Source organism: Dothidotthia symphoricarpi (assembly GCF_010015815.1).
Source record: "Dothidotthia symphoricarpi CBS 119687 unplaced genomic scaffold P153scaffold_2, whole genome shotgun sequence".
Lineage (NCBI taxonomy): Eukaryota > Fungi > Ascomycota > Dothideomycetes > Pleosporales > Dothidotthiaceae > Dothidotthia > Dothidotthia symphoricarpi.
In genome coordinates, this window is record NW_022985009.1 from 360,657 (window position 1) to 373,803 (window position 13,147).

At 52.2% G+C, this 13,147-nt stretch overlaps 5 protein-coding genes across 5 annotated transcripts; 2 read left to right on the forward strand and 3 right to left on the reverse strand.

The window, feature by feature from the left end:
• Positions 1-468: 468 nt before the first annotated feature.
• Positions 469-2,743, reverse strand: P153DRAFT_280592 (TRP-domain-containing protein; the record flags this gene model as incomplete). Its single annotated transcript, XM_033663082.1, has 3 exons — positions 469-981; positions 1,030-2,324; positions 2,371-2,743. 3 exons carry the CDS (start codon positions 2,741-2,743, stop codon positions 469-471), a joined length of 2,181 nt encoding a protein of 726 aa, XP_033528187.1.
• A 1,900-nt stretch (positions 2,744-4,643) lies between these two features.
• Positions 4,644-6,228, reverse strand: P153DRAFT_362864 (polysaccharide lyase family 1 protein). The gene has a single exon (XM_033667239.1). The coding sequence runs from the start codon at positions 5,969-5,971 to the stop codon at positions 4,826-4,828; it is 1,146 nt and encodes a 381-aa protein (XP_033528188.1). The 5' UTR covers positions 5,972-6,228; the 3' UTR covers positions 4,644-4,825.
• Positions 6,229-6,700: 472 nt separating this feature from the next.
• On the reverse strand, positions 6,701-9,124 carry P153DRAFT_362865 (uncharacterized protein). The gene has a single exon (XM_033667240.1). The coding sequence runs from the start codon at positions 8,787-8,789 to the stop codon at positions 6,801-6,803; it is 1,989 nt and encodes a 662-aa protein (XP_033528189.1). The 5' UTR covers positions 8,790-9,124; the 3' UTR covers positions 6,701-6,800.
• A 695-nt stretch (positions 9,125-9,819) lies between these two features.
• Positions 9,820-10,607, forward strand: P153DRAFT_274428 (uncharacterized protein; the record flags this gene model as incomplete). The annotated part of the gene is made up of 2 exons (XM_033662929.1): positions 9,820-10,036; positions 10,108-10,607. Coding segments are annotated over 2 exons (717 nt in total), but the record flags the coding sequence as incomplete, so codon positions are not given.
• A 706-nt stretch (positions 10,608-11,313) lies between these two features.
• Positions 11,314-13,134, forward strand: P153DRAFT_380980 (uncharacterized protein; the record flags this gene model as incomplete). Its single annotated transcript, XM_033669997.1, has 2 exons — positions 11,314-11,658; positions 11,983-13,134. 2 exons carry the CDS (start codon positions 11,314-11,316, stop codon positions 13,132-13,134), a joined length of 1,497 nt encoding a protein of 498 aa, XP_033528191.1.
• Between the last annotated feature and the right edge of the window lie 13 nt (positions 13,135-13,147).

The following is a 13,147-nucleotide window of genomic DNA, read 5'->3' on the forward strand; positions in this document are numbered from 1 at the left end:
CAACCACACTTCACAACCCAAGGCAAAGAGCAACAGAGCGAATTTACACAGTTTCAGCGTTTGATTTCAGCGTACACTACGAACTGACTGCCTATGGCACCACCCGGCTCACTCCTCCCTTTTGGCCTAAACACAAAAGCCGCTGACCGTCGACACTCAAGGAAAAGTCTCCCGCAACCTGGAGACGCCAACAAATGAAAAAGAAGAAACAATCCCAATCAATTGACATGGGATAAAGACAAGAAAAAGCTGATACATCTCTCGAAAGAGGATCAGATAGTAAGAACGCCGCCTATCATGAGGCATGACCCAAAGTCCAATGCGACCCAAAAATGCATCGATGGATTAAAGTATGTAAATGTAGCCAATATATGCACATCAATATCTTTGTTGCGGATTCCTGCCGTGCACGGAGGAGCGATCATACATGTCGATGATATTGCCCACCTGCTCCTCGTGCTCCTGGCGTCAATGCTGATCATATCCTGCCCCACGCTGCCACGGGCTGGAGTTGTTTGCCGATCGCTGCTGTACATCGTTTCTTGGTGGCGCATAACCTCCTGAAGGGGCTGGGCTCGCGCGATCATAGTAGGATGACACCGGTGATGCCGATGGGTTGATAGGGCTGCGCGGTGGTGCGGTGGCATAGTGTTCCGAAAACGCGCCCTCCTTGGCCGCGAGCTGTCTCCGCTCTTCGGTAGACGAGAAATCGTCATCATCGTCGAGGCGGCTGCGGGAAGAAGGGTGCGTGCCCTTACCCTCGCCACGCGCCGTTGCGCCCAGTGCGTCGAGTTCGGTTGTCAACTGCGTTTGCGACTTGATAAAGGATCCACGGTCATCGCGCATGGGTTGGTAGCGTGTGTCGGGGTTCTTGGTGAACAATGCAAACGCGGAGGCGACAAGAAGCATGATGAGGAGGACAAGCGCGAACGCGGCGTTGTAGACGAAGAAAACGACACCCATGACACCAGTGACGATAGCCTGGTCAAGTTAGCTTGATAATCAACTATAATGGCATGCGTTACTTACAGGCTGGCCAAAGATGTCTGAGAACATCAACAAGTGAACAGCGCTGAGGAAGTTGCAAGCAGCAATGGCGATATTGAAACCGTTTGTCTTCTTGTCCATCCAAGGGCGAAGAACACAGACACCGACGAGGAGAACGGCTTCAATGATGACCAGAGCGATTGCTTGAACTTTACCAGAGCTTTGGGAAAGACCAATGAACATGGCCTTGAGAAGGAGGTAGATGAGCCATGGGATGATGAACCAGTATGCGGCAGCCTTGAACTGGACGTACAAGAAACCCCACTTGTTGAGAGCAGTAGGATCCGAGTACAGAATGTAGGCAGGGTTCTTGTGCATCGAAATCGAGCGTTGTGCGATACGGACGACCTTGGACGAAGCCCAGCCGAGAACACCAATCATGCTGAGCATGGTCAGAACGGCTAGAACCACAATGCCAGCCGAGTCGCGCTCAGTGAGCTCCCAGAAGCCCAACACCATCATCTGAGGGAAACCAATGAGGATGACGCGGAACAGGATGCCCTTGAGGACAGTGCGCCAGCCGTTGCGGAAGTCGACGAACTTGTTGCTCTTCATCCTGCCCATCTTGACGAGACCCTCGCAGACGAATTTGAAGGCAACAACACCGATGATGGTCAGCAGAACGAAGACGACGAAGAAGGTGTAGCCCGTGAAGAAGATGTTGGTCGTCTCGATCTTCGCCTTGAAACCAACACGCTCAATGCCTCGCAAAACGACGCGCTCTGTTCCAGCCTGTGCCTCGGTGGCAGCAGCATTACTGCGGGCTGCGAGACGTCCGAGTGCGCCTGTCGTGAAATCAAGCGCACGCTTGACCCTCCTGTTCTTCTGTACTTCGACGGAGATTTCTGTCAGCTGCGAGAGGTACGTCGTGGGCGTGCCACCGGTGGCACGCTGGTACCAGGTAGCCATGTCCTGTAGAAATGTGACGCGGATGATGCCCATGGTCCACTGGAAGTTCTGCGTCCAGGCGGCGACAATGGGGGGGAGCGGCATGGCGCAGAGACCGAAGAAGGCCTGCGCCTGGAAGTATCCAAACAGCGACATGGCGTTGGCGGCGACGTGGGCTGCCGTGTTGGAGTGGCCAAGACCGGAGGTGATGGCAGACGACACCAGGCCCAGGACAGCAATGACAGCAGTCACCCAGGCCACGGCCTTCTGGTCGACTGTCTTTCCATTCAGCAGCTCGGCCTCGACGCAGGCAAGCTGGACATGCGTGGAGCGGTCCTTGACCTTGATGCGCACGAGGGCGTCCAGGTCGGGGATGGTGTAGGCGATGGCTGGCCTTGTTAGCTGGGTGTAGTGACTAGAGAAGGCGCGTCTTACTTGGAATGACCTTGAGGATGTCGGCGCTCAGGTCGATGTTGGACTTGATGGTCAGCGGGCCGGAGTTCATGGGGCACAGGCCATCGAGGTCCTTGGAGTCGCAGGGGTCGATGGTCGTCTTGAGGGCCGAGTAGCCGTAGACCAGCAGCTCGACCTCGGCTTCGATGTTGCCGGCGATGTTGGAGATACCCTCGACGTTGAAGGCCAAGCTGCCGTTGCCGGGCGTGAAGGCGACAAGGAAGAGCGTGGCCGAGAAGCTGGAGTTGGTCATGCACGGGTTGAGCGAATGCGACTCGATGATGTTCTCTGCAGCGGCGAGTGGCACCGCGGCGGCGGCGAGCCAGGGCAGCGCCCTGGAGAGCGAAAAGCGCATCGTGGGTGTTTGCGGGTGCAGATATTAGGTGTGAGGGCGGTTATGTGCTTCTGGCGAAGCTGGGGTGTACTCTCGGTGAGTACGGAATCAGGGGGCCGGCCAAACCAGTAGCGGCGACTTTTCCTGTGCAGGCGCGAGCGGCCACAGCGGGCAGATAATAGAGTGGTGTGGTGGTGTATTAGCGGAGGCGGGCGGTGAACGAGTGGCAGGTTGTTGGTCGCGGGTGGTGACGAGTGGGAAGTGGTGGTGTCGAACAAGGCAGGTACGCTGGCGGTCGTCGCAAACCGGGCAGGGGCGTGTGGCGGGTGCGGGCGGCTGGGGTGGCCAAGCTAATAAAAGAAGGGTTTCGACAATGGACGGTAACGAGAGTACAGGTGCGATTAGCGATTCCACGCTTCTACGCAACCCAGATGTATTGCTTTTGTCGTCACAGGCGCGACGAACAAGTTTGAGGGGGCCTGGGGGTGAATGAGCGTCGGGGCAGAGCAGGTGAGGATCTCGGTGGGTCTTTAGGGGTGCAGCTCTGCTCCTGGCCTGCACGTCAGCCAATACGCGCGTCTCTGAGCGCCCAGTGTGCCGTCAAAGGATCGCCAGTCAGTGGGCTCGATCAAGTCGACAAGCTGCAAATAGCAACTCCCTCTCTCTCTCTTTCTCTCTGCTATTATCAAGACGAATAGTGTATTGCCGGTGTCGCTAACCAGGCGCCTTCTCCTACAGGATTTGCATGACGCCCACAACTTCGTGACACCCTCAAACAGCCGCATGGGGCAAGCACGGAAGGCACGGAGCATTATTTCTCAGCGAAGTGCTCCGCCACAATCCAACACGGGGTGCCATCAACGAGCACAAACACCCTTACTCCACCAGCCAATAACAACACTGCTGCAACGACGCAAAGGAACCGTTTTCCGTTGGCAGTGTCCGCCCAGCGCGTGCGTCGTATCCAACAATCTGCCGCAGACTGGGCTGGCGACGTGAACAAGTCGACGCATTTAATCCTCAAACGTGGCAGGACCCGTTCATCTGCCGGCATCCTATCTGTGCACTCACAGCACTCAAATAACACCGACGTGCCAAGGCCCTCCCATCGACTTTTGGACAATGACAATCTGCCTTTCAAATATCTTTAAACCCGTGAAATCGTGATCCACGTATCTGTCCAGCCGCATTGATGTAACATCCAAGTGAGAACGGGGTGGGTCAAACATAGCCTTGTCAACCACATCAACCAGCAATTCCTATGGCGCGTCTGGATCCCGACAACACAACATCCAACTCCAGGGCGTTTACAGACCGATCCGACGTGTTGCGTTGGAAGGTTAGAGGATGCATAGACGTACAGCTCTCTTTGTGCAACAAGGCGAGTGTGCCTTGCGCTTCAGAAGATGATTGTAGACGAGTCAGCCTACAGTCTAATACGCTCTCGTATTCTTATAAAACTGACTATCGCGAGCGATACGGTGCTACCAAACAGACATACACCCCTATCCCTTCACTAGATGTCTTCGCCCATGAAAGTATCCTACTTCCTACTATGAGTATTCGCGGTACTCTACGTCTCCACATTCTAATAAATATCTCCACACAGCTCGTGTCCTAGCTCCGTTGCTGTTATCAGTGTCGTGAACATGAACAAGAGATAAGATCATGTTGATGTAGTTGATATACAGACTCGCAGAGTAAGAGTGACACGCTCCTCTGACTTGTACTGAGCGACTTGAGCAATCCTTTTTGAAATAGACCTTCAAAGAATAGGTCTACATGATCAGACTCTGGACAAATAGATCAATAGCCACGCATGCATGTACATGTCATGTTAAACTAGCTAACAACGCGTCTTTCGTAAATTTAATTCCCGGCTTGACTTTCCGCCAGGTTGTACGTAAATTTCTATATACATGTTGACGTCACATTTTAATCAAGATGGCAATTAGCAGAGATAAAGATGTTCATATATTATGGAACACTTGCGTAACAGCACTCGAGGGGTGGATTTTATCTAGTACTTAATCAGCGCTGAACTATCTTATTAGACGCTGATCTTAGACGACGACATGTACCGAAGAGCGCATCTTAAACAGCTCAATTCGAGATCTTGCCCACACCAGCTCTCTTGGAAACATTATTCGGCACAATCCTCGCAGAAGTAGCAACCGGTGCGTTCCTCACACCATTGAAAACCTTCATAACACTGGCATTCTTTTGAGATGGAAACTTGCCCGAGCCAGACAACTGGTTGAGCATACACACCCTGCCCAGCGCGGCCGTACACAGCGATGCAGCAGCGCTATCCGGTACATTGAATATATTACCTTTAGCGTGTGTGGCGTCAGCAGCAACCATAGGCGTCTTGCAATCCTGGAAGAAGTTGCCCTCAAGGAGCACATTACTGCCAGGCTCGGTATCGAAATTGTGACCCTTGCTGTCGGCGAAGTAGTTGTTGACAGCATGAAAGGTGACTTTGCCGCCAATCTTGGGGGCACGGCCAGAGACCGAGTGCACGTAATTGTTAGCAAAGGTGATTTTGTCGCCGTCGCCCAGCAGGAGGAGCGTCCAGTAATGCTGGCCGTTGCAGGATGCGGACCAGGACGTGCGGCCGTCGAAGTCGTTGTTGGAAAGGGTGACGCGGCCGGCGGATGCGTAGCCAGTTACGATCATCTGGCGGCCGACGAGCGAGAACTTGCAGTGGTCGATCCAGACCATATCTGTGCCGGCGAGCTGGAGAGCATCACCGCCCCAGATGTACTGCGGGTTCAGGTCGGTGAAGTGGACGTTTTGGATGACGATGTTTTTGACGTTGACGAGACGGAAACCCTTACCCCGGATTACGCCTTTATTGCCAACACCCACGATGGATTTGTTGCCCTTGATGTCAATTGGCTTGGTGGGGGCGACGTTGTAAGTGACGCGGACTTTGGGGTAGCTGGCACTGCACCAGTTGGGGCCGTTGAGAGCGTCCTGGCCCTTGCTTCTGCAAGTGTTGCTGGCTGGACGGCAGCCAGTCTCCGTCTTCTTTCCCTCCGCGGCGTTGAAGTCGTACGTCTTGTTGAGCATGATGACACGGGGAATATCGTCCGTCAACCACTTGACAAGCTCGGCGTTGTCCTTTGGAACAGCGGGCTTAGCGCTGCCACCGCCGGTGGTGCCAGTAGCGAAACCAGACGGCTTGCCAACGACCTGCGCCAGTCCCATGGGGAGTAAAGTAGCCATAAGAATGAGGAAACGCATCTTGATATTGCAACAGAAATGGAATCTAGACAAATAAAGAGACTGATGTGGAAGAAACGAATGTAAGAGCAACCCAGATGCTCAAGCTTGGAACGAGTGACAAGACAGAAAATAATGAATGAAAGATACTGGTAGAAGAGGCATTTCGCGACAGTTTACTGTATTCAAGAATGTCAGTTCTGACGCCCGCTCCTCGCGAGACGCACAGGGGGTGGCTACACATCTCACGAAGCCGTGCGCATTCTCTCGGGATCCGTGGTATGGTGTATCGTCTATTAAGGGGGATTTGATGTTCTTGCCGTGTGACAACCACGCCTTTTTGAGCTTAGGTCTTACGGTAGCTCTACGTACAAGGCGTTCGCTACCAAATCGCTACCTGGGTTTGTTACCGCGATGGTATCGATTACAAGTCGTGATTCGGTAGCTGGAGGCAGATAACCCTGCTTGCTTGCCTACATACAAAGATTACAATATTATGTCGCAGCTACAACTCACCCCCGAGATGTTCTATTCCAGCAGATGAAGCGGGGAGGTCCCAACTCGTCGACCATATGTGGCTGTTGAACGAACGAATGAGGGCCTCGGTCGATGTCTTTCAAATGGTCACTTTCAATTCGCCTAGTTTTTCGGAGCGCTTTGAAACGGCCAGTAGTCTGAAACACAAGACCGATCAACTTGCATATGATCTTTTTGTAGTACCCGCATATCGCAATCTCAATCCGCTTTGCACGTTGTCATTCTCTACAACTATGTGGTATGGTCTATTTCTACTCCGAGCCCTCGCATACCCAGTTTCACTCTCCCACTCATCCACCAACGTCTACCTACCTCAGTCCAGGTTCGTCGTGTTGAACAGCCGATGCCCCGTATCGGTTCCGCCCCGACCCTTGTACTTGTTGTCGGACTCGCGCAATGCGACAACATACAGATTCTTGTCGCTTTTCAACATGGCCGCGAATTTACCTACCTTGGTAGCGTCGGCCTGGACAACACCGGCAACAACAATGACCTGCACGCCCGGATACTTCTCCCTCAAAGGCTCCATGAACTCGACGATTGACCCACCTGTGTTGATGACCGAGTCGACGAGGATGATGGCACGTTTGCCCTTCAAGTTTCCAGCATCAATGTCGCTGAAGTGCTTTGCGTGTGCGAAACCTGCTGTTTTGAGGGCCTTGCTGACGCCGAAGGCCATGGGTTCGCCACCGCGCATGAGCGGGACGATCAGTGTATGCTTCTCATGTCGGAAGCGATAGCCATCTGTAGGGAAGCCTTGGACGTGTTTGACGGGATATGTCTCGATGCCGATGATCTCGCTCAGAAACTCGGTAGCTAGGTAGTAGCCGACGTTTTCGTGGGCCTTTCTGAGATCATGTCCTCGATTGGCGGCATCTCGCGTGGGCGTCATCAGAAGCTTTGTTGCGTTCTTGAGGGTGGCGTGCACGAAATTCTCCTGCCGCTTGAAGATAAACTTCAGCTCTTCAGCTCCTAGCTCCAGTTTTGGGAGTGACTCCACATCTAGCCGGGGGTCAACTTTGTGGGAGAAGACGATCTGCTGCGCACGTAGGCCGTTCTCGATTGCTTTGGAAAGCTCTGCGTCCATCGTCCTACTTCTGGTCTCCCTGTCGCCGACCACAACGTATGCGTCATCGGCCTTCTGCAGCATCTCCAAGTCGAGTGGACTGTCTCCGAAAGCGAGGACACGGAGCTTCTTTTCATGGAGCTTGTCGATAATATGACCCTTGATTGACCCTGTGATCACGTATTCGTCTGCGAGACGCCCTCCGCCAATGACTTTGATGTGAGACAACTTGTTTGTCGCGAGGACCTCCTCCCAGACGCGACGGAGACCACAGGTTACGACAACAGCGCCGATGTGCGGATTCATCTCTACGTCTTTGAGAAGAGCAATCATGTCTGTATACATCTTGACATGCTCCGCGAGCCTGTTGCATCTGACATCAAAGCCGTCCGCTGCTTCTTCGTAGAGTAGACTCGCCTGGCGGAACGACGCGTATGAGTAGCCCTGCCTTTTGAAAAGTGTCTTCAGTGGATCTTTGGTGCTGATCCCCCATATGTCAGCTTCCCAAAACATCGCACCGGTATCATGCGGAGCCAGTGTCCTATCAGCGTCCAGCACCAGCATGGTCTCCAGCTTGTCTTGCCCGGCAGTAGTAGCATCGATAGCTTTCTCAATGATCGAAATGTTGTGTTCCTCGCTGTGCTGCTGGAAGTCTCGCAGTATCATCTCGAGCTTGTCTGCGGTACGGGTTTCCTTGGGCGGTGCGTCGTCGAACACAGTAGTGAACAATATCTTCTTCTCCAGGCAAATATCCCGCAACTCAGCCCTCTCAGTGTCCCGCCACTTCCCCAGATGCGCAACGGAAGTCTTGCGGCGCCACCTTGAGTCCTTCTTCCTTCGTTCGGCTACGACTCCGGCATCTGCGTTGAGATATATGATGTGCGTGTAGGTCTCCCAGTCCTCTTCGATACCTACCCTCTCACCTTCTCTGGTCTCATCATCCCAAAATATGTAGTGTCCGGAGACGACAGCTGTCTTCTGGTGTTCGGTGCATTCAACCTTGAGTTGCTCGAGTGCTTGTTTGCGGTACAAGGTCTGATCATCGTGAGAAAGACCTTTGAATGCGTCCAACCCAGCGGGAACCACGCTGGCAATGAGTGCAGAGCCATCGTAGAAGATGAAGCCTTCTTTGGCAAGTGTGGTCGTGGTCTTGAGTAGGTCCAAGTGGTACGACTTCCCTGCTCCAGAGATACCGTACAGACCAATGATTGTTGGTTTCGCTTGAGAACTCGACATCTTTTGGAAAAAGCTAGAACGAACTTGAAAGATTTGAGCTAAGCTGGCTGTCCGGAGACTGATACCTTTCTTAAGCCCATCCTCACGCTTTCTCATATACACTGACGTGTCTTGGATAGTTTGCTACTCCAACTCTCACGGACAAAGAATTTGTTGGACTGGTTGTGTATACGCGCAATCATATGATCTGTCTGGAAACATGGCGATGCAACACCTACCTGCTCGTGCTCCCATGTGCTTTGCAGCAAATAGCAACATGGGCCTTGTGGTTCCAGCCATCCAGACTGCGTTTTCTTCAGAATTATCGTGCAATGCAAAATACTGAGCACGGCTCTTACTTCCACAGGCGGGATGTTCGACCCCACTTCTTCACCATCACCGCTCACATCTTGTTTACTCACCATGAGCCCAAGTCTTCACGACGCCGCTTTTGAACTTCAGCCCCGCCCATTCGACAACCCTTCTCACCCACCTTTTATTCACTCCTTCTTCCACTCTACCAATCAAACCCGCAAGCTTATTGACACTGCCACGAAGTATGTCTGAGGAATTTGAAGAGCCGCCGCGACCCGCGACGCCTACTATAGACAATGAGATTGTCGAGATATCTAGGCACAGCGACCTTGTCATCTCTGTCCTTAGCAACAAGGACGACAATGGAGAGCGTCACCTCACCAAGTTCAAGGTCGAAAAGAAGGCGCTCACCACGAACTCGCAGTACTTCTCAGCAAGCCTGCGGTTCAACCAAGCCCACAAACACCAGAACGTGGAGCTGAAGGACGACGATATTGGCGCTATGCATGTCTGGCTTGTATACATGCAGGCTGTTAAAGAGAGAGAAGACGCTAACGAGGACGGTGACGAGGACGCAAACTACTCAAAGCGCAGGAGGCTTGAGGATGGAGAAGACAGAGCCATTGAACAAGCTCTATTTCAGCATGACACCGTCAAAGATACAGACATCGACAGGATTTGGCACATTATTGACGCAGCGGACAAGTACCTCCTTGATGCTTCAATCCTTCGCGGCTTCTTCGACTTGTGGTACAAGAAGAATGTCCACGTCGGCTCCCTAGACGACGACCTAGCTCGGCAAGTGGCTCTTCCATGTTACATGTTCGATCATGCTTCAGGCTTTGCAGAAGTGACGAAATGGCTGGCCTACAATTTCGCTGGACACATTACCGAGAAGCGACCCAAGGGCTTCAAGTGGCACCACATGCGCCTCGCACCACCAGATTTTGTCGGTACGTAAACGCGTCTCCCTCTCCCATTTCTCTTCGCATATTCGGCTAAGTACTGACGCATTCATCCACAGGCCCGATGAATCACGCACGTGGCTCCCTGCGGACGAGCATACATCGTGGTATCTGGTCCGGGATCGGCTCTCTGCTCACCCGCGGCCCATACGTCTGCAAATGCGACTCCTGGGCATCCACGGCAGGACACTACTTTGCTGGTCTCGTGAACACCACCGCCTACCCTCTTGAGAAGACCTTCTCGAAGTCCTCGGTCATGATGATCCTCGCAGATCTCAAGTCATTCACCATGAAGCAACACGGAAGTTGCTCCCTATGCAGCACTGACTGGGAGGGAGAGGTCGCACATGCGCGTGTCATGGCGTTGCGGTACTTCGATGGCTTGTGCATCGACTGCATGGATCGGAGTCGCCCGAAGCGCGAGAACGGAGACGTCGATTATTGGCGACAGCTCGAGAGCATCGATGGGCGATGGGACGAGAACTGTCGTATAAGGCATGATGAGCCGAGCTGGTATATCTCATGGTGTGGACGGGCAGAGCACCGGCAGAAGTTGGTGGAGCGTCATAGGGAGAAGAATCGCGTGTTCTATGAGAGAGATGCGCGGTAGATACGTGAGGTGGAGGTACTGTAGGAAGGATTGCATGAACTACCATGTTGTGCCAGAGGGGACGAGTTTCGAGACAGGACATGGGCTACGCCGGACACAATTGTGTGATAGTATGATAAACAGAGCAGAAAACATGACGACGCCATTCGGGGGCCATAGGGTTGTACGAGAGAATCGATATGATCACTTCTATGAATGATTAAACAACGATCTCTGGACGCGTGATGTTCGTGTCTTGCCAGGACGCGAGCTGTGCTCTGATTGGAAAAATATTAGTCAGCAATACACGTGCTTGATCATCTCTGGAGCTTCCGAATGATCTCGCCTTGCATCGCCTACACCCATGTTACATTACCACAAATGTATACCCAAAATACTACGCCTGTTCCGTTCCCTATGACGGCGGTATCATGTCCGACTGTGGCTGTTCAGTCAGGACTCAGCCGTCGCACAGAGTCTATTGGATAGCCTTGCGCCGTAATATGCATCGCCTCAGCCTCGATCATGCCTGCCCCTCATGACCTCTTCAGACAAGCTGCTTCCAACTTCCACCGCTGGGTTGAGGATCGTTTCTTTCATCCTCTTTCCAACAATAGAGTTCCTTTCTTTAAGCTGGGCGTACGACTCGCATCATTGAACTCGAGGCCGGATCACCATGTCTCTTGTCATCTCGAATGCTGGACGGCTGAAGCCTGAGATTCGCCTTGCTGAGGCTGTGTCTCAATTCAAGTCTAGCCTCTCGACTGACCAAAAGATGCTTCTTGATGCGAACACATCTCAAGCCATGAAGAACACCCCCACTCCGAGCGATGTTATGCGCTTTACTGCAGAGTTCAATCGTCGTGTTTCTTCCGAGGCTGGAGGTCGTTGCTATGGACCGCGTTTAGCGAACTTTTTGCAAGGTGTGCAGCAGTTTGCTGCTCTTGGAGATGTTGTTGTTGGAGGTTCGCAGAACATGATCGCATGTGGTGTCTGGTCACTTGTGCGCATGTCGTTGCTGGTACGTGCTAGATTTCACATACTCAAGTCCAGGTTCAGGCTCAAATATTCGGTCGTCTGTGTTGTACAGAGAGTGCGAACTTTGGAACAATGAGGTTTGAGCCCACAAGATCTAGCACCGATACTCAATGATAGACCTAGATAGCTATAACATGTCTTGTAGTATTAGGCCTGCTTGGGTTTTATTTGGACTTGCATGCTGGTCTCAGTTAATGAGTCTATACGGATTTGTACCGTCCATGCTTCGTCATCATCCTATATTCACACCCCTCGCCATGCGATGCTGATACCACATCATTCTACCAAACCATACTGATGAGCATAGGCCACCATAAATATTTCCTCATACCTTGAGAGTTTGTCTCTCCTGTTCATGGAGGTCGGCCGCTCAGTACCACGGAACCAAGCAATAGCATTGCTATATCCTCAATCCCGGAATCTTCAAGCTCATATGAGCGAGTACTTCATTGTGGTAGTAAAACTTTGTCACAAGTTGATGAGTTTTGTTCAGAAGTCAGCCTTCCAAAGACTAACCACTGCACTTGGCGACATGGACCTCAAGACCTTTCGAACAGAGCTCGATCTTTGGTCAGGTTTGATCAAAGATGAAATGGGCTTACAAGTCGCGCAAAGAATTGAGAGTGAAGCGTGTGACAACTCCCGGTTCAGAACTCTTTCAAAGAATTTCTCGACATCTTTCTCCCAAGATCAAAAGCGCGCCAAAAAACTGCGGATCCTCGATCTCTGCTCCCAATACGACTACGGAACGACCTGGAAACAAATTCGCAAGATCGGGAACACGCATCTATTTACAAAGACAGCCGACTACCAAACGTGGAAAACGAGTGTGGAATCATGTACACTGGTATTCACCGGTAGATTGGGATCTGGGAAGTCCGTCATGATGGCCAACATGGTAGAAGACCTCAACGTTCATACTGGCGGTGCTAAATCTACGGCGGCATACTTCTTCTGCAAGCACGATCTTCCAGAAAGTCTGAAAGCGCGAACGATCATCGGTGCGTTAGTGCGACAGGTATTGCAACCTCTGCCGGACCTTCCGAGTCTTAAGGAAACCAAGTATGGAAGCCTGGATTATGAAGACATGTTGGAGCTGCTTCGACATGCTCTTCCGCGCAGACACCTCACGTACTTTGTTCTGGACGGCTTGGATTTGTGTGACGAGTCAGAGAAGGAAGAGGTATTCCCTATATGTAGACTACTCCAAAAAGTAACCTCGGTGCTAATTTGCATCACCTATCGACTGGAGCCGAACATCACCTTAGGATCCTTACACAACCGCTTCATCGCCCCACAAGTGGTGCCTCTTCCTGATAACCAGTCGGATATCGAGACCTTCATACAAGCGGAACTGGAGCGTTGTCTGGAGCGGCGTGTCCTAAATATAGGAGAGCCTAGACTCATACTAGACATTCAGGATGCACTTTCAAAAGGATCGCAGGGAATGTTCCTTTAGGCAGCTCTTCAAA

Excerpts from the sequence above, each read along its gene's own strand:
- P153DRAFT_362864 (XM_033667239.1), bottom strand. The coding sequence starts at position 5,971 with ATGCGTTTCCTCATTCTTATGGCTACTTTACTCCCCATGGGACTGGCG.
- P153DRAFT_362865 (XM_033667240.1), bottom strand. The coding sequence starts at position 8,789 with ATGTCGAGTTCTCAAGCGAAACCAACAATCATTGGTCTGTACGGTATC.